The sequence below is a fragment of the Sphaeramia orbicularis genome, chromosome 24 (genome assembly GCF_902148855.1).
Source record: "Sphaeramia orbicularis chromosome 24, fSphaOr1.1, whole genome shotgun sequence".
Taxonomy (NCBI): domain Eukaryota; kingdom Metazoa; phylum Chordata; class Actinopteri; order Kurtiformes; family Apogonidae; genus Sphaeramia; species Sphaeramia orbicularis.
In genome coordinates, this window is record NC_043979.1 from 21,844,395 (window position 1) to 21,866,121 (window position 21,727).

General features: G+C 38.5%; 1 protein-coding gene across 2 annotated transcripts in view; it reads left to right on the plus strand.

Annotated features, from left to right (window-relative positions):
* Positions 1–3,122: 3,122 nt before the first annotated feature.
* nkain2 (sodium/potassium transporting ATPase interacting 2) overlaps positions 3,123–21,727 on the plus strand; it is a 118,493-nt gene continuing 99,888 nt past the window's right edge. For both annotated transcript variants that reach the window (XM_030128955.1, XM_030128956.1), the window contains exon 1: positions 3,123–4,622. In XM_030128955.1, the coding sequence (XP_029984815.1) occupies positions 4,569–4,622 (54 nt within the window). In that variant the 5' untranslated portion in view covers positions 3,123–4,568. The remainder of the gene's footprint in view (positions 4,623–21,727) is intronic.

The following is a 21,727-nucleotide window of genomic DNA, read 5'->3' on the forward strand; positions in this document are numbered from 1 at the left end:
GTAATTCCCAAACGGATTTTTCTCTATATTTAACATCTATTGTAATATTATCTTCTTTATTTGTCATTTTCTCAGCAAAAAATCTGGTATTTTCCTATATTTAATTTACTAATCATGTAAATGATCATTAAAGCTCAGATTAAAGTTGAGGGTTATTATATCAAAAACAGAGAAAACTGAAGAAAAAGTGATTTTTTTCCGCAAAATACATCATTAACTGAACATGAACCAAGTGTCTCCATCCACTGTCATTCAGTCATTCCAACTCCATGGGTTTTACTAGTGAATCAATGCTGTAGAAGATGACTACGTTTCCATGTTCACTGCAGAGCCTCTGAACATCCAAATGGGTCATATCTGATGACCACGAAAAGATGACAAACTGCATTTTACACCAATTATTTATATGTATTGATAGGATTAGTGGATCAACAGGTATTAAACATTTTAGATCAATAGATGGTTTTGGTTGCCAGTGGATGTTTGGGCCATTATGGGTTAATTTTACTTTTTTGGCCTAACAAAGAGAAATATTTGGAGCTATGATTATCTATAGGCTAATATGGTATTATTTAACTGATCCGGCCCACTTGCCACCTGACAATGAGTTTGAGACCCCTGGTGTAAAGTCTTCTCCATCACATCCCAAAGATTCTCAGTGGGGTTCAGGGCTAGACTCTGTGGAGGCCAATCCATGTGTGAAAATGATGTCTCATGCTTCCTGAATCACATTTTCATAATCGGATCCTGATGAGTCCTGGTATCATCATCTTGGAATATGTCTGTTTTCATCAAAGACAAAACCCCACTGATGTTCATTCTGGTCATGTAGTATATTCAGGTTCAGCTGATCCTATTTTATAGTCACATAATATTGCTGATCCTAGGCCTGACCGACTGGATCAAACCCATATCATAAAACTGCTCCTACAAGCTTCTACTGTAGTCACTAGGCATGATGGGTAATCACTTCATCCACCTCTCTTCTCACCCAAATGCACCCATCACTTTAAAACAGGGTCAGTCTGGACTCATCAGACCATATGACCTTTTTTTCCATTACTCAACAGTAAACTGAGGGTTGTGTAAGAATTGAGAACCTACTTACTTAAATAACCATCCACTATTCTCTTTTATGAATAGAATTACTAAATAGACCTGTTGGCAGTTTTAGGTACACAACGACCAGTTTGGAGAAGTTGTAATGTTAAAATAAAACATACATCACTGTACTGACTTCAGAAACTGTCAAGACTTGAATCAAGGGAATAAAATGAAAGCAAAAGCTTGTGTTGATTTATTAACTGATTGATTGATTTGACTTGTATGTTGCTGCTGTTAACTGTGAAATGTACCCATGGTGGGATAAATAAAGTCTTATCTTATCTAATGTTGTCTTATCTTGTCTTCTCTCACCTTACCTTACCTTACCTTACCTTGTCTCATCTTGTCTTGTCTTACCTTATCTTATCTTATTTGGGGTTGGGATTAGTCACTAACAAAAATGGTCATGAATCTAACTTAAAATGTCAAAATTAGTTGTCAAAATGTTGTGTCCAGCGATTAGTCAGTCCCTGAAATATTAAAAATCGGACTTCTTTGAAACAGTTTGTTAATAAAATCTGTAGCAAGTGTTCACTTGGTCAAGGATGAGATGTTGATGGCTAAACCCCATGTTTATCCATTCTTATGAACATATTATCGTGAGGGAATGTCATCCAATTTGCCATCTAAATTTGCGTGAAGATGGCTGTCCTAACAAGTCCCACTGAACAGAAAACATCACAACAGGAACACCAGTCAACACTCTTCTATGGTGAATTATGTGGCGTATGTACTTGAATGTACTTGGGCATAAAACCATCTTGTAATCAAACACCAGTTACTGAACGCTGTTTGGATCAGGCAAAACTTTAGTCTTCATTTAAAGAGAAAGAGCCAAGAAGGGAGGAAATATGTATTTTTTTTCCTGTGTGCGTGAATTAGGTACAGTCTGTGCCTCTGAGAAGCGATAAGACCTGACATGTTCCTTGAATCTTTCTATGAAAAGAAATTACACCAAAAAAAGATATCCTATAATAAGAAACCACATGGTGTAATCTGACAAGGAGGACAATGTCACAACAAGTCCCACTAAATCAAGCAGTACTGCTTTCTCTACAGTAGATGTATCTCCATAAATACATTTAATGCACATTTTATTTAGAATGGATACAGTAAAATTTGATATCTTAACGTCCTACACTTGACAAAAATGCTCTTTCCATCACTTTTGAGTTAATCCACATTGAGGAAATAGAAACATAGTTTTCTGAAAAATTCAGAACAGACAATGGAACCTCGACAATTCACTCCAAACAAGATGCAAGGATCTCCAAAATGAAGCTAATGTGGAGGTATGCTAAAGCTTTACAGTATAGTCAGTTATTCGGTCAGCTGTGTTTGTGGAGAAGAGTTTCACAGATTTATTTAAAAAAAAACAAAAAACAAAAAAAGCTTTCTACTGCAAAGGACATTCACTAACTCTTAGGTACGCCTTGTACATTTTTGTACAGTCTTATTTATTTATTTATTTATTTATTTATCTATTTATTTATTTATTTAATTTGGTGATCATTTTGGCTGTGTTACAGCTTTTGGCATGAAATTTGGCAAGAATTTTTTTTTTAAGTTATATTTTGAAATCCTTACTCTTACATGTGTTTTATACTCTGTTACTGCACGCTCTGGTTATATGCGCAAAAAAACTGCTATAAAACCATCAGCATTATTTTTATTTTCTTTTATTAATTTATTATTATCATTATTTTTACAAAAATCTCTTAAACAACTTCAGCCCTTAAAACCAATAAATATATTTGTGAAGAACAAAACAAAACAAAACAAAAAACAGTGAAATTTACAAGTAATATGTGACTACGATAATTTGAAGCATATAATTTTTAGGAGATATCATTTTGTAGTTTTAATGATTTATTTATTTTGTACATAAAAACATACATAAATAGATTTTCTTGCTGTGTTCATTGCGTATTAATATGACCTGAGGAATAAACACAGTTTTATTTTGAAAGGTTCATCCGGAACCGCCATCTTGTTGTTAGTTGGCTTTTGACAGATGGCAGGCGGGAGACGCTCCTCTCGGCTGTCTCTCTCGGTCCGTTGGTCCATCCCGGTTCCCATTGTCTCCCCTTCTACACTCCTTGAAGACAACCCCCGGGGAGGACAAACTAAACTTCACCTTTAATTTATTTTTTTTTTCGCTCATGTGTGCTTTCTTTCTTTTTTTTTTTTTTTTTTAACCAAGCGCGTGAGGGACGTTTACTCAGACTTAATATTTCAACCCTGACCCTCTCCATCCGAAATGTGGACATGCCTTGGTGTGTATTTCACGTTGTAGATAGAGATTTACGGACGGACGGTGGAGGAGGTGAGTGAACGGAAAACACGGCTGATAAACGGGTTTGTGTTTGAGGAGGAGATGAACCGGAGAGGGACTTAGCCAAAACACACACCGAAAGCAGCGTCTGGAGTGGCCGTTGACACATCATAACATCCTCGCGACATTTCTACTCACCGTTCTCAGAGTGGACGAACATCATTTTAGAGACCAAAAAAATTAAAAAACACTGGATTATAGCCGTTTCGTGAAGGTAACATTTTGTGAATTTTGTGAACGGTATGAATGAACCCTAAAGGATGTCGCCGACGCTTGCCCGTTACTTCCCCTGAGAGGAGAGGAGAGCAGAGGAGAAACAGGCAGGGACCACTTTCACTTGTTTTCTCCACCCTAAAACAAAAATTAGGTTGTTTCATTCAGCTAAATCCAACTTAATCGGATTATTAAACAAGAGAGCGTTTTAATCTGGGAGTGAATATCCTGTAGTCTTGTCCATCTAATCTCCACATCTCTCTCTCTGTCTCTGCTTTTCAAGTTCAGGGTTTGTATCAGTGTCGTGTTAATGTGTGATAAGGATGCAACTAATGGACGTGATCTGGACTTTCTAGTTCAGCAGGTGAAACCAGGACAAGTGGCACCTTTGTGAGCAGAACTGAAGAAGCTTTAATGCAGGTTTACTGCCTCAAGAGACCCACATGATCAGAAATACTTCCCTTTGAATATCTCTTTGTGTGTGTTGCTTATGTGTCAAAATGCACCTGATTTATTTTTGATCCTGCTTTGAAAGGTTCTGTCTGAAGCCACATCGACAGCAATTTGTGACTCCCTCAAGGTCTTACTTCCTCGCTTTGATCCCTGACCCCGTGGCGGCTGCTGGAAATCCAGGTGACCACATTGCAGGTTGTGTACCTGTCAGCAGCACCTCTGTTTGAATGAATTAGGAGGTGTTTTTTTTTGTGGGTTTTTTTTTTTTATTCTTCCGAGCTCCAAAGGGAACAGGGGCAGTGCTCTGTTCTTCCGAGGCCGTGCAGCAAGTCCCCTCTGCCTGGGCTGCCAGCCAGCCAGACAGCCCTCTGGGGGCTTTTGGATCTGAAGGTCCAGCTGGAGATTTGGGAGTTACTGTGAGTTCGTCTGCGAGTGGACCACTGGAGAGAGGGAGGAGGACGCCATGGGGTGCTGTAGTGGCAGGTGTACACTGGCCTTCATCTGTGGCATGCAGCTGGTAAGTGTTAACGTCACAGTGTGAGAGTAATCAATCAGAAGAGAAATGAATCCACGAACATACAAAGCAAGTTTTTACAGGCAGTCAGACTAGAAACATGGGTAATTTGGCGACTTGTGATTCTGTACTGCTTGACGTGGAACAAAGGGTTGGATGGATAAATGGGTGGAGGGGAGAAGATGGATGATGGAAAGGTCACATTTCAGAAGTTAATAGATGTGTAAAAGGTCATGATACAAAGAAGGAAGAGCTTTAAGAGACAGATTGATGAATCGGTGGATTGAGTGAGTGACTGTTGGTGGGGAATCTGAGACTGTACTGTGAGTCCTTACAGACGATTGATGGAGGGAAGGAGGCTGAAGTGATAGATGGAGGCAGTGCAGGACAACTGAGGTATGGGTGGCAGACGGATAGATGTATGGCACAGGTACATGTGATTTATGAAGAAGAACGTATAGATGTACGTAGGAGGGGCAACAGATCGGGTATAAACTCGTGGCGCCACTCCCTCCCCGTCTCTTTGTATCTCTCTTTCTCCCATCACCATCTGTGTCAATGCGAACTGGTGCCAGGCAAGACAACAGGGAGGAGGCATGGATCTGTAGGTGTGTTTGTGCGCATTCGTGTGAGGATGTGAAAGCTGGAGTACAAATGATTCATCAGATTGCCATTGTATGCTAATATATTCAAATAAAAATCACACTTAGAGCTTAAAACAAAGCAGCCATTGGCAAATTGTCTACTTAGTCTTGTGTGAATCTTATTTAAACCACAAAATGACCCATTGTCTGGTGAAAACATTAATGGATTTTTAAGAAGTTTTTGTCTGTGCATAATAATCAGCCCTTCTAATTAAAACTTGAATGTTATATAACACAGAGCGTAATGTTTTGGACACAAGCTTTTCATTTATTTCCTGTCTGTTTGATATAATGCAGGGCTCTAAAGTCTAAGATGGCAGAGATGCTCATTAAAGCTTAGGTTCAAGCTTTAGCGTGATGGTTGTGGATAGAAAACAGCACCAGTATAATATGTTTAGGCTGTTTGATGCATGTGTAATATGGAGATATTAATGAGTGCAGCTTTCATAAAACGTAATATATATGATTTACAGGACATGTTGGTCGAGGTGCGTGGTTTTCACTTTCTCTAAATGTTAAAGTTTCTAGGCTCGTGTGAAACCAGGGGAGCTTTCTTACAGCGCACAGTGTCAACAAGACTAACAGCTACAGTACGTGCAATAACTTAAGTTGGGAATCTCTGTAGGCCAAGAAACTGAGCAATCACTACCTTAAGGAAAGGCAGAAAAGGGAGGTTTAAGCAAAGCGATACCTCGGCTCACAAAATATACCCCGCATTTGTTTAATGCTTCATCCAACTAACATACTTAATAAACAAGGACGATCAGTGACCCTGGGGCCCCCAAGAATAAACCAACGCAAGTTAAAATCATCTAAAAGACTGAATAGCATTTCACACTTTACACTAGGCTGTGATGCTAGATAAGAATTGTTGAATTATTTTTCCAGATGAATTTTTTTAAACTATTTTGATGAAAACCGTCATAGATTAGTGTTAGCCAAGAAAATGCTTTTCTGTATGTCAAATGAAACAACAAAGCCTATGATTATTAGGAGGTTTAATTCATATTAAGTTATCAACAAACATGATTGTCAGCAAAGACGTCACTCAGACAGATGTAGGATCTATATTTTACTGTCCTGGTCGTGGTAGGAAAACAGTGGAAATGAGATAACTTAGACTGATTACAGCAAATAATATTGAGCAGTTAATAATTAATTATTTTATCATTCATGTGGTAACAATGACTGAACTCTGAATAATTTGTCTGTTAGAACTACATAGTAGAGATACTATTTAATATTCACTGGGAAATAGTTGAAAACTGGGGTCAGGTTATTACATCCACCATTTTATCCACTGACGTCACAATTATGAAATAAAGGTTTTGTCATGGCTTGGATGGGGCTGTTGGTTAACATGCAGCCTTTATGCTTAAAATAAATGAGAGTTTCATAGTCATTCAGCTGTCTGAGAACAGAAAAATGAATAGAACAGAACAGCTTTATAGTGAATTCAGCTGGATTCAAACACGTGATGTGAGCATACAGCAGGAGGATGTGTAACTGCTGACACTAGAGAGTGTCTGTGCAGTCTGTGTGACAGTGAAAGAACTAAACCAGACTAAACTTTGCTACCTGTGACGTTTGCGAGTTCATTTTTCTTCTTTGCACGAACTCTGTGTTGGTGAAAATGCTGTCTCTTGCTAAAAAATGAGTTGGAGACCCATCAAAAATTGCTGTGCCCTACTTTTGCATTAATCTAGAATGTTAATGAGTGTGAACTAAATTGGCTGTGGTCGGCCAGTGAGTCTAGTCCTAGATCATGTATGCAACATGTTCTCGTGAGCACGCTGAATGACAGATGTGTAGAACCACTGGGAGTTATCACAGTGTGCCTGATGGGCCCTGCCACCAGGCACCAGTTGTTCTTATTAATCTCCCCCTTGTTGTGGAAGGGAAATAAATAAACCTTCATGATACATATATGAAAATTAGACAAACTGAACTGGTTTAAAGTCTTCCAGACTGTTATCACTTCTACCTTTGAATAAGCAACAATTCAATAATACCTATGACATAAACTTTTTAAAACCCATATCAGCCAATATGGATATCTGTGCATCCCAAGAAAATGTATGACTTAACATAGGATGGTAGTCATGTAAACTAATCCATTTTTATTTAGTAAAACAACTATTTGCATATTCAAAAATTGCGAGTCATCCCGATTGCACAGGTGGAAGAGGGTTCTTTGGACAGGGGTCCTCCAGCGCCCCAAAACACTGAAACTAATACAGAAACAAGGAATGATTTAAGCAAAAAGGGAGAATCTGATCGACAAAGTCATAGAATAAAGCGCCTGTGAGATATGACAGAAGGCACACCTGTGGGATCTGCGGGTGCCCCAGGCAGTAGGATGAAGGTTAAACACCACACATTCTTCATATGTATCAATGTAAGGAGGTCTGAGGGTGGAATTTCCCTTTAAGAGTGTGTACAAACTGAAGACGTATTGTGATAGTGTAGAACGGGGCATTGTTCATAAATGTACATGTATGCATAAACATGAGGGGGAAACGCTTGTCTCATAGGATTGTCAGGCCATGCTGTCATGTACAATAACAACGTGTAACTAGAGTCCTATTGTCACGATAACTGTTCCACCATTGAGCTCTGCGTGTGTTTGGGTTTAGGATTTACAGTACATTACAAAAATCTCATTTACCGTAGGATATTAATGTGCGTGACTCTTGTTATTAAGCATGTGCTCGTAAAAGGTCTATTGTGCTGTGAAATATAGATATGCATGTTTTTTTTTCAGCTGTGGAATGATGGCTGGCACATGAATTGTACAGTACATGAAACGCACCATTGTGCTGTAAATGAGGATGCTGTGGATTTCTGTAGGTGAAATAGGAGACTTTGTGTGGAAGTGCGTGCTCTTGAATGAGATGCTGTCACAGTGATAGTCATTGTGTCTAATGCGGTGGAACTAATGCTATGCCATAGTCAACAACATGTTTTGCTCTGTTAACTGTTGTAATAGCTAAGCCAGCTGATACCACCACAAGCAATGCTGGAAGTCTAATGCTACTGTAACTTACAGTTTGGCCACGCACAGTTAGCTCTGTTACAGCCATGGCTCCGTAGACAAAAATCTCCTGATGTAAAAATCTATGTTTAGTGATGATCTTTTTAGAGGTTGTAGCATGGCTGCAGTTACCCACTGTTAAACATACACTGGAAACACACTGCAAACAAGCGTCTTTGTTAAAGTGAACTAATTGACCACAAATTAAAAGGCAGCCCTTTTCCACTCTTCAATACCCCCTCCTGAGATAATTGCTTTTGGTATTTTGCTTCCACTTAATACTTGACCTCACAGACAATGAAAACAATGCTGGTCAGTGCGTCCTATGTTGTGGAACTGATGTCTTGCTTAATCATTAACAGCATTTTTTTTGTCTCCTTCATTAGTAAGGTAATTGTTAAGATAGCTGATCTCACCATAGTTGAGCAGACCTCAATGATCCATGATACAGATATGTCTTCCTCACTGGTATCACACTGTGTGATAACGCTGATCAGTCACAGCGGGTGAACGTTTGTCAGCTCATGATAAATCAGAAGCATTCCTGTTCGGTAGATGTTATGGCTGGGGAATATAACGATTTTTTAAAACTTTTTGCTGTCTGGAAATCGGCAGAAATGCCTAAATTGCAAAATCTAGATTTACATAGACTTTTCTTCTTGTGAGTATGTTTCTCCAGTCATTGCTTACTAGTGGTGTTTTATTTTATTTTATTATTTTGTTGAAAACAATGCACAGTGCACACTTTTTCTGTTGCTGTTGCTTGTTGATAATGCAAGTTTTAGTCCAACGGTAAGGACCTCGCCTCCAAAAACTGATTTATATAGACTTACACTGAATCAATACTAGGTCAATACTTTTTTTTTTTTTTTTTTTTTATCTAGGAGTCATTCCAGTCTCTTTTATATATTTGGAGCCTCTACTAAGTGATGTGATGGTTCATCTTTAATTAATTAGATCTCAGGTGCTGTAAATAACACCACATAAGCTTAAAAACTTAAAATCAAATGTTGCATTTGCAATCAACTGTAGTCTGTACATCTCAAGAATGGAATACCCTGTTCCGAGTACTGTTATCCCAACATAACCGTGGTATGGCTGGATACCCGTCTCTTTCAGATACCGATGCACTGTCTGGGTATTGATTCTGGGATTACAGTGCCCAGGCATCTCTGGCAGGTTTGAAACAGTCACATAAATGCAACAGGCGGATCTGGCAGTCCTGGATCACTGCTGTCACGTGTGGTCAGCCACTCGTAGGACCACTGGGGGGACAGACCATTTGCCTGACACATAATCCAATGGCAAGATTGGGTGGAGTGGTTTATGCCTACAGCCTGTGCTCCTTCCCTCTGTCACATTTTGGCCATCAGCATCCTGATCACTCAGTCATGTAAGTCTTGTCAGTGCTCATGGTATTTTCAGTTGATTTCACAAACACATGGATTTGGCAGTATTTTTATTACCCGGGCTGTGACTGTACAAAAAAAAAAGACATGATCCACTGCTCAGTCCCTCGCCAGTTAGCGATGAGCAGTCAACTGACCATATCCCTTCTCCTGTCATGAGCATGTTTTTCCACTTGCCCACTCATCGGTAGTGGTGAAAAACCAACAGAACAGAAATAAAACAAATCATTATTCTTTGTTTATCTGTATACTTCACTTTACAATTGGGAGGACTTCAAAAATATGTTTTTTTTTGTTTTTTTGTTGCTACTGACCTTTACACAATTAGAACACTTATTTTGTTGATTGATATATATTTAAGCTGACCAATAAACAGTTTTTGTGTAGGCAGGTTTCCATTTAAATTAATTTTCAGAAACCTTCCATCTATTACTGCTCTTCAGATATTAATAAAATTTGTCATCATCACCATCATCATCATGGTTCAACACTTTACCATCTACATGTAGTATTTCAGAAAATAACATGTTACCTGAGCTATTATTTGAGCATCTGATAAATCTAAGACAAAACCCTGAATCTGGCTTTAGCTTTTTGCCCTGAACTGATCCTCTGGTTTGGACCATATTGCATTAATTCAGTGAGTGTTGCTGCCTCCTTATTGGTCCAAATATGCAGACACACAAAGCAATTTGCTAAATCTTTTTCCCTTGTACTTGCATTGACCTTTTATCAAAACATGAACATTTCCACCTCTCCCGAGTACCAAAACTTGTTTGAAACATTCTGAGGCTTTTTAGAATTACTGGCATTTCATTATGCACAAGGTTAAAATATGAATTAAAACAACTGGATGAAAATTCACCTACTGTCAGTCTGTTTTCCCAGTCATCTGCTGAAGGCGGAGTATTTGATTTTTTTGTTTTGTTTTCATCACCTTTATTTAATCTTGGAATATATTGAGGTGAAGGTCCCATTAGCAATATAACCAAGAAAACACAGGAAATTAGCGAAGGTAAAAGACATTTGATTCTAAAAAATACAATTATAAAACCATAACACTCAGAACAAGGGTCATCAGTTGTGATAAAAACAACACAAACCAAAACAGCAATTAAAAACCAATAAAATATAAATCGTTAAAATGAACTGAAACAACAAATAATGCGATTTTAAGCTTTTTCTACTGTTGTTCCATGTTGCAGAGGCACAATGACTAGAAGTATTTTTTCAAAATCAGTAAAAACAGATTGTACTTGCAGGATAATGAAATCATTAGAGCATGTTTTATTGGTGCCCATATTGAACGATAGTGATGCAGTGATGTACGGAGGTAAGAGACCAATAAGTGCTTTATAAATAAATAAAGGTTGAGTGTTTATCATGCCTTAAAAAGAGAGAGGGCCACCCAACTATTTTGTACAATTGACAATAGTAAGTACTAGGGATGTAAATTATCGATTAATCCATTAATCATTAGTTGGTTGACCTTATCGATCGATTAACGATTAATTGATAAGCGACGGTTTTCCTGAGAACCTGGATTTGTCTTTCGATAGGGTCTATAAAAATAAAAGCTAAATATTGTTTATATACTTGATGAAAAAAGCATGTCATATTCCTAATGACTGATTTATTGTACCATTAGGGATACAGTACAGGCAATGACATTTATGGAGTAGAACTAAATAAATTCTGCAGAGAAATTCAATAAAATGAATGGATCTGAAGAGGGGCAGTTTAGAAGAAATGGGCATTTCTGACTTTGCATCACTAACTGACATGATGGAGTGAGATTTCAGTGGAGATACCATCCCCCCCTGCTATTTTCCAGTGGCCACCAGGTGACCGCATGACATAATGTGTGACATACAGTACCTGTGGCCCGGATCAGGAGCCTGGAGGATGCTTATAACTTCTGTCTCACTGACTAGACAGTCCAGATGACTGTAGACTACACCAACCTCCAAGGGACCGGTCTGATGCCAACTCCGCATTTGCATATGTATTTAGGCAGGGGTGCACCGCTCCCACAAACAGACGGGTCGGTCTGTGTCTCGTTCCACCATGTCCCTAAAGTGATTCTAACTCATCAACGTCCATGACCAGATTCAATGACCAGCTACCCCAGTTGCAGCGTTGCAGCGCAGCCTTCGGACACGTGTGGACAGGTGGACAGGGTGACTCCCCTGTTATTCAACTTCAGCGATAAAACCTAGTTTGTGCAGTGGCTCCCCCTACTTTTGACACCACAGATCCCGCCATGGAAAAGGGCAATTAACTGACATTTAATTTAGCCGAGCAAATTCTTATCGACAATTAATTGATAGTCGATTAATTGTTTACATCCCTAGTTAGTACTGTTGTTATCACCAGTAATAAAAGTTCGAGTAGAGCGAGTGTTACAGCTGAAGTATACATGTACATGCACTGTGATTTTAGAGCCAATCATGACCTAGTATGCAACTTTTATAAGTGGTTCCATGAGGGATGTTGAAATTTGAAGCCGTCATTGAAATCTGGTCACAGCAGCTAAACTAGAAACAAACACCACCTGAATATTTAAAGATCCTGGCTTTTAATAACTCACTCATTGACCTAGACTCAGGTTCTCACACGGTAACAGAGATATTACAATACAAATGATGACGCTGTGGAAAAAGTGTGTAAGGTGGTGACAAATGTGTATGGAAAAAAAAATAATTGAGTAGATGATGACAAAACAAATGGCGTGTTTACAGACACTTATGTGCACACATGCACATGCAAACACACAGATGCACATATGTCCTTGGTGACTCACTGTGTGGCAATGGCTGCAGTCCTTGTTGCTATATCAGTCCAACCACCCACCGGCTGCTGTCACTAAGATGATGACTAAATCACCCAATGGCGTGATTGGTAACAGGACGGCAACCGGTGTCCTCATGTCATTGGTTGTTTCAGTGGAGCTTGTGCAGACGGTTGGTGGGTGTTTGTGCTGACGGAGTTTAAATTGTGCTTTTGGTGTGTACGTTAATTGAATGGAGTGAACAGAGCAGAATTATAGCCTTGTAATTCAGCTTTGTGTGCAGTTACAATGAGATAATATGATAATCAGTGACACAAATTTAATACACCATAGAGATTGAGATTAACTGTCAGACAGTTGAAACACATTTTCAGATACATCTTCTGTCGTGAATTACATTATAACATATAATTCTAATTACGCAGCAAGACTGACTTACAAGATTTAAGACTGTATACAAGCAACGGCTGATGGAGCGGCCATAGGCTATCTGAGACACAGTGTTTGTCTGTCTGTGGCAGTCCATTACTGTGACATTTCCACCACTGAGGGACAAAATGAATAATTTACCACCTTGAAGCTGTGACGTGAATACAGAAATTGTATCTCTGCATGTGTGCCATGTGTGTTACCTGATTGCAAAACACTAACTGTGTAGTCAGTCAAGCTCTGAAGTCAGCACTGATCCAAGTGGCATTTGTAAAATAAACACAGACCTGTTTGTGATGTGTTAGATTTTTCCAAAAACACAGTTATTTTGACTGTAAATATGAGCTTCCTTTGGCTTTCAAAAAGGAAGCCTTTACTGATGGTGTTAGTTTGGTAATTGCTCTTAAATTAGGCTGCATATTGAAATAAATTGTCTGTTTAAATTCTCTGCAAACAGTCTACAATCCAGTGTGATTCCAGTTCAACTCCCATTTCATATTATCAGTGCCTTTCAGCCACAGTTTATTTTGTAATAGGTTGGATATGCATCCCATCTCATGCTGTTGATTTTTCAGTCATGGCATTTTGCAGCAAATCCACTTTGAGTTGAAAACGAACGGAGCTCCTGCATTTTGGCAGCAAACATAATCTTCAGACCTCCTTCCTCATTGCCACAACTCGGGGAGATAAAAAAGGCTTTGCTATCCTTTATGTACAATTCTGCTTTCAACGGGGGCCACACACACCATCTCAGCTGAGTCTATAGATTTTCTGTCGTTTTTTCTTTTACGTGGACTCTAATTTGTCAGTCTTTCCTCCCCTAGGTCTTTGTCTTTTTATGTATGCCCACTCTTAAGTCTTTCTGACCTTTTTTTTTTAATCATTTCTTTATCTTTTTCCACCTCCTCTCGCCTTCAGTCTCTGCTTCATCAAATGCAGGCGTCACACCTTGGCCACTGGCTAGACAGGCAGCTCAATCCAATATTAAATAGGGTTTTGCGCATGAAACAAGCTTTCACCTAGTTGTCCTGTTGAGGTAGTTCCATTTTCTTGGATCCTGACATCAGTCCTCGAACCTTTCAGATCCAACCTGCTGTCACATTGTCAGGTTATTGAAAGTGTATGAGGGGACCTGTGCTAAAGCCTTGAGGCTTTTAGTCATTGACAAAAATATCTTGAATAGTTTTGTGTTTTAAAGAATTGGGAAAAGTGGTTTCGAAGCACAGGGCACTAAAACTCAGACAAACAGTTTTCTGTCTCATTTGAGCTACAGTTGATGGATTTTATACATTTGCAAAGTGTACTTGTTTTTTCTTTGTCCTTGCTAAATAATACAAAGATGTGATTGAAACATTAATGTATAAGCAAAATACAGAACTTCCCAGCAACAAATATTCTTTCCTCACTTTAACTGTATGTCATTTATGAACAGAGAAACCCCTTCCTAACCAGTGCATTACAAAAAGCAAACAGGTTGCATTTTGAGATTGTGTCGAGCCAGAATTGAGGTATTTTTTACGATTTCAGTAAGAAAAACTTTGAATAATTTAGTATATTGCCCAACCATAGTTTGGGTCTTTCCAGTCACTCTATGCTTTCCTGAGTCATCACATTCCTAAAGATGCATTGGCCTTGACCACCAGCTGTTCAGTCAGTGTACTTCACAAACTGAATCAGGCAAGGCTTCCTTTTTGTCTCTTCTAGCATCCTCAGTGCTGTTAAATTCTGCATTTTCTTATGTTACAACTGATTACATTCACAGCAAGCAAGCTGTTTTTGAGCAATTTGTTATAATTCCTGTATCCAGTGGTATTTTCTGTATTACAAAGCCATGAAACTAGTCATCAACGAGGGAGAATATTGGAAAATTAGTGCTGAATCTTAGCTGAAGGAGTGAGGAGAGAGATTGTTTTCATTTTACACCAACACCAACATTGCTCAGATACATCGCTATGAATGTCTGCACAACTATTTGTGGTGCATCCTTCAGCCAGTACAGATACTCCACAAATGTAATGCATTAGTTGCACTGTGGTTCTGCTTCTGAGTAAACTTGCAAAATAAGTGTCTGTATCCTTTCCAATTTAAAACCAACACCCCAACATCTCACTCACTAATAGCCTTTACAAGCTTTGCTGGTTTATTTGAGCTACAGATGCTTGTAAGCTAAGGGCAGGGAAACAGCAGGCCAATCATCCAGTACTAAGACAAAGTAGCTGCATTGTGGCCATTTTTGCAAGAGTGCAGAAGTAATATTTCTGCTGCAGGTATTATATCTGCAGTGACTGAATGCTCCCAAAGCAATTACAGTACTATTGACAGTCAACTCAATGGTTCAGTTTATTTTTTGCTTTTGTTCTGTGATGCACTTTATCATAGTTCCTAGACATGGATAAGCTCTCTGCTAACAGATTTGTTAATTGCCCAACAGGAAGATCTGTTTCCTGTACTTCAAATAGAGAATGAAACAATGCCTTGGCTTTTTGCTCTTTGCAAAGTAATTACTAATTTTAAATTCTTTTCAAATTTGCTTCATGTTTTGCACACTAAACACATTTTTGTAGAAAAAGGTATAAATATCTTCACACTGCTTTTAATAGGAACACTGAGTATATAAACACGGTGGTCTGCTGTCAGGGTGAATGGTTGTCTCTAGAGGACTGTCGAAAAACCCAACACGAAGAAAAGTGTGTCTGCCTCGCTTTCATTATGTTCAGAACTAAATAAAACCACTAATGAAATTACTCAACATTTACCATCTTCCAGATGCATTTTTTAAATCACGTCTAATTTAACTGAAACTGTCAAAGATGAGCAGTCTTACACCAAAACATCTGGTCTTCAGGTAAATAGGCAAGTATATTAGGGAATATATAAGGGAAAGAAATCATTATGCACAGCAGTTGAGTGTGGCGCCACGTTTGTCATGCAGAAAGAAAAAAAGTCCATCAGCAAAAGAAGTGAGTCCAAAAACTGTCAGCTTAAAGTAGATAATTCTGCACAGCGCAGTCAATACATTAAAGTTTGGAAAAGGACCAAAGTTCTGAAATGGAAAACGTGTAGGAAAGTGTTTTTTTTTACGCTGGAATGTGTCCAAGGGCTGGGTTGTTGAAGCCTCCCAGCCTGGATGTTTAACTGCTGCTGCCTTATGACAAGGTGCATCACAGAACAGCAGGAGGTGGCACAGCTCGCCTCCCATGAGCCTCCACTTATTGATCTTTAAAGACTTAGTATTTCACTCCTACTCCTAGCTTGGGCACCAGAGAGATGAAAACCTGTCCATGTCTTCGTTAACCTGTGTTAAACTAGTGCAAAGCTTCCTCAACTTTCTCTGCTTAAAACACATGAAAGTTAACTCTTCTACCATCAAAACACTTCACACAGCATCTGAAATGAGCAGATTAGTGAAGAAAAAAAGGGTAAACTCCTCTTCCATTTGCATTAGGACATGATATCGAAAGTAAAATACAGCAGAAGTACCAACGTGTAGGAATACTCCATTACATATAAACATTCTCAAACCAAAATGCTACTCAAGTAAACGTATTTTAAGCAAAACATAATTTAAAGCATCGTAAGTTAAAGTAGGGTCTAGTCATTGAGCAGAATGGCTATTTTCAAGGTGTTATTTTATTGTAGAATGTTTTTGTTTAATGACTAACAAAGATCATTTTAGTGTTTTCAATGCACATTTTATGAGGAATCAATTTTGATCAATGGCAAAGTTTTGGGTGGATTAGTAGTATAATACTGCATCAAATTGTGTATCATTTGTTTTTAATGTAAAAAGTCACAGTTAATTAAGTATGAATTAAATTTAGCATTGTGGTAAAAATATTTCTCTCTGTTATTATAAAGTATAAGTAAAGATCCATTATACGAAGATGGTGATATGATCAGTGATATGAAGTGGTTCACTTCCTGTCTCCTAAGTGGGCATGGTCAAAGGGTTGAAAACATCATGTGTATTGATGAAAGTAGATTAATAAGAACACAGTAAATATGATAGTAATACATTATTATCTTGTTTTACTTATTTTTGTTATAATTGTCATTTGTTCTGTTTCCCTGTTCATTTTTCTCCTCTAGACAACCTTTATGCTGCAAGATCTCATGAGATTTTGTCGCTGAGACCGAGACAGGCCTCAAACGAAGTCAATTTTCTCTCGATCTGTGCATCGTAAAAATGTCATTTTAATGTCAGAATGTTCAGAGCATATATAGCTTGTGGAAAATGGGTAGTATTTTCTTGGGTGACTTTGGAGTCAAAGAATTACAAATCACATTCACTGCTCCATTTGGAATGAATGGGAATGAATCTACAGCTAGTCTCCATAAGGGCGGGACAGCGGACAGACCATGTGATACTGAAACCACTCTCTAGTGAACTGTCTTATTGTAGAAGTAAGAAGCATAAAATTGAAACACTTTGGTAATGTATGCTGTATTAGTTCTTACATGGTGCACTGCAGTAATTATACCGAGTTATATACACCACTACAATTAGTAAAATGAATTCACGGTCATTACATTGCCATTGGGTCACTGTTTATTAAGTCTGTTCCTGAGCTTCTATTCCTTAATTTATGCTAAATAGGTCGCTACTAACTAGGGATGTAACGATTAGAGATTTTGTTGCTACGATTACCATCAGAGAAATAATTGGGGTTTCACGATTACTATGATCATTTTGCAGGGGTTTATACGGGGGGTGCAGTCCATGCTAGGCGTACCTCACAAAGGGTATGCACAGACCATACGACCGTATGTCCTTGTGCTAATTCCCCTAGGTCTCCCGCTATTGTTAAGCTCATTTACTTTTTTCCTATCTCCTGAAACTTCGCTAACTTTTTAAACCCCCCCCCCCCCACACACACACACACACACACATACACAGTCTCAGCCCCGCTCTACAGGTGCATCAGATTATTTTTTGCACTTTGCCTTGTGATCAAAAAGAGCTTGTTTACGCCATCAATTCATAAGGTACCCCTCCCGAAGCTTGTATGACAGTCTGAACTGCTGGACAAGAATGGCCTTACTCTACCAAAGCAATGCAGCCAGATTGTTCTGAATGGGTTGTGCAATGGTAGCCTGAAGCTGCATACATGACGGTAGTGAACGCAAACTCTATGGAAACGAAAGTGAGCTCGTATTGAAAATATATTTACTGTCAAGACAATTCAGAACTACGTTTGCCCCCTGAGACAGACGGTCAGCTTGTTCCTTGTCTGTCATTTTCACTTGTGGAATGTTGAATGCATTGCTTGTGTAACATTGCTTTCATTCTGTGCGGGAAGAGCATATTGGCGTGGCTTTGGTTTTGTTCTTAATCTTCTGTACTTTATGAGACGTTTTTTGGCAGGTTTGATGATTAATTAACCATGATGTTTAAAATCGCGATTAATTGTAACACCATGACATCATTACAACCCTATTAGTAACATGTAAATATTCTTAAGGTGGACTGCCAACAATAAACTCAAGGTACAGACACTGGTTTCGAGATTTCCCTTTGGACTCCCAAGCTGAAGAACTTGTTGATGTGCAGCACCAGCCTCACTACTACACTACTGTTTCACTAGTTTCTCTGGAAAGGCTTTTCATAAACCTCAATTTTCCACACTAGTTGTTTTTATTGTTAAAAACTACACAAGTTCTTCTCCCAGTCGAGACTGTGGTATGTCTTGTAAAAGCATTTGGAGCCTCAGAGAAAGGGAGCAGAACCATGATACAGTATCAACACACACTGTCATCATAAAACAGTCTGTGGAACTGTGAAGGAAGAGTGGAATCGGGGAAAAAGTGAAATCTTTTTGCTCAAGTTGGAAAAGCTGACTCAATCTATATTCTTACACAGCTCACTGGAGGCTTTAAATTGAACTCTTACACAGTTGGATTATTTGTTCTATAGTCTCAGTGATTCTGACACCTGTACTGTGAAATCACATCTACCTTTTAATGCTGCACTACATTGTCCCAGTGGATTGTGATCTACAGTAACAGCAGATATAATAATGTTGCTGAATAGTGCTGCAACAAATCTTTATAGATGCTAATGTTAGTGACACACTTCCAAAGCACAAAAGTTTGATTAAAACCAAAAATGAGCACCAGCACGAACAGCATCCATGTTTAGATCATCGAATGGAAAGACATTTAGATATCAAATCTAATCAAAAATCTTAAAAAAGACATTTATTTATATTGTACCATTCAGATAAACAGCAATTTAATGTGCTTTACAGACACACAAAAATGGGACAATTAAAATGTAAAAATAACCTAAAAATATCATAAATAAATGAATAAAAACAAGAAAAGTTAAAACAGCAGCAGGTAATTAAACACAATGTACACTATAAATAAACACTGACACTGTGCATAAGACACAAGTTTTAATGAAACACCACTTGTTTAACAGTTTTAAGATAGGAGAAAGTCAAATCTTTTTCACTGTGCCTCTTTTTGACTGAAGAAACTTGCACTGGATGGCCCGCTAATAAGAAATTTCTATTTTTCCCTCATCTCTTCTTTGCATTTGGTTGGATTTGCTTTAATGAAAACTAGAAGCACTCGGAGAGCGCAGAGCTCCGCCAAGGCTGATCAGTGGCCCCCCCCCGTGGGCCCCCCCACCCCCGATCACCACCAAAATTTAATAATTTCTTCCTTATGCCATTTCCAACAAACCCTGAAAATTTCATCAAAATCTGTCCATAACTTTTTGAGTTATGTTGCACACTAACGGACAGACAAACAAACAGACAGACAGACAGACAAACAAACCCTGGCAAAAACATAACCTCCTTGACGGAGGTAAACATGACTTAAATACAGGACATTGCCATACAATGAGGTATAATAGGCTTTTTTTTTTTTTTTTTTTTTTTTTAACATCATTCCCAGTTCTTTTCCTTTCTAAGGTGTTTTCTCTTCACAGCAGTGCTATTTACTTCATTTCTAATGCAAGACACAAGGAAGCTGTGCATGAAAGGAAGTATTACAAGCTTTGTAGAGGCTCAATAGTCAAAACACGAAGCCCCAAAAGTACTTTCAACAGTTTATCGTTCTGTAAACTAGGAGTGGCTTGGTTCTAAAAATATGTTTGAACAAAGGACTGAGATATAAACGGTTTTGTGATCTCCAATGCAATCGATGGGGCTTCATGTTATACACTGACTTTCCTTGTGGGTCCCTCTCTTCAGATTGAGTGACAAGCTAATGGCCGACTTCAGATGAGCTGTGGGTGTAATGTTACTGTGTGGCAGAATGTTCCACAAAGTCTGTCATGAATCAAGCTTACCTTGATTATGATTTTTTTCCATTACTTCTCAGGTGGTTTAGCTGCGTGATTAGCCGTTTAACACGATTCACTGGCTCTGCAACTTGTTCGATTGCCTTTAAGTCGATCAGATAAGTACTGATCGAATTTTATTTCCAGTCAGACATTTAATTTTGAATAGAAAGCATCCGCTATACAGTTCACCTGGTAGTTTAAGGCTCCAGATGAGTCTAAATCAGGGGTTTCAAAGTTTTTCAAAAACTTCCCAAACAAAAATACATTATGAATTACCACAACATTTTCTACTGAACTTTCTTCAACAATAAAACTTGCTGTACATGAGAAGGATGTGGAACATCAGACAGTCTTGCCAACAGAATGTCAAATATTTATTCCAATACTGACAGAACAGGTGGGAAATATGGCCAAAATGTTCACCGTCTGTAATTTAACCACATGCAACCACAAACAGCCTTTGCTAACTTGAGTTAAAATCAACACTCAAAACAATAAAACTAACAATTGTTTAAAATGGAAGTTTTAAATCAAAAGAATAAACTTAAATACAGTTGGAAAAGTGAAGCTTCTGCATCAAAACATGGAATTATAATGGAGCAATGTTCAGGTTGCATCTGACAGAATCTGATCAGCGGGTGATAAATACAGCTATCAGCTATATATTTAACCTCCCTACCTCTGAAAACGCTTGTTATTATATAACATCTGGGCATCATGGGGTATGTTTTCTACAGCCTGAAAAAAACAACAAAGAGCAGATGCATCTTAGACCATATGAATTACAGTATGCTGGAAGAGAATTATGGAATCCTTACCCAGCAATGCCAGAAAACTATCACGCACTGCAAGTAACAGAACATTGGCTATTTCTTCTAATACTGGCAGTAGAGGTAGGAAATATGGCTAATGAACCTGTAAATTCCATACAGAAAGGCAGAAATGCTGGGTTTGAACTCAGAACCTTGTTGCTGTGAGGCAGCAGTGCTAATCACTGCACCACTGTGTGTGCTTAAGTTTTCCTTGTATTTTCTATACATATTCTACACATAGACATTGATCACGGTTTGAGGTCAAGGTAAGAGAGGAGAGAGACATTCAATAGCATTGTTATGTATTGTGCTTTGCTAGTTATTGACCCATACAACTGAAATGATAATGGTAAGTAATGTTTTCAGTTCTTCATAGCTCTTTGATTATCTTTCAAAAACTGCTGTTCTGTCAGTGCTACAATCACTCCATCCTCCAAATCCTAATCTCCAGCTTTTGACTGCCCTGACACGCTTCTGCAGCCCATAACATCACATTGCTTGTTTCTTGAGAGCAATCTTGTGGCCAATTTCAATCTCCCTGCATCATATTCCCCGAGTCATGACCTCATCTTTTGAGTTTTGTATTGACTGTTTGCAGTGGAGAGGGACAGGAAAGTGAGGCGACAAACGTGCGGCGAAAAGGTCATGTACTGGATTTGAGCGGGCGATATCTTGAGCGAGTGCACGAGGCA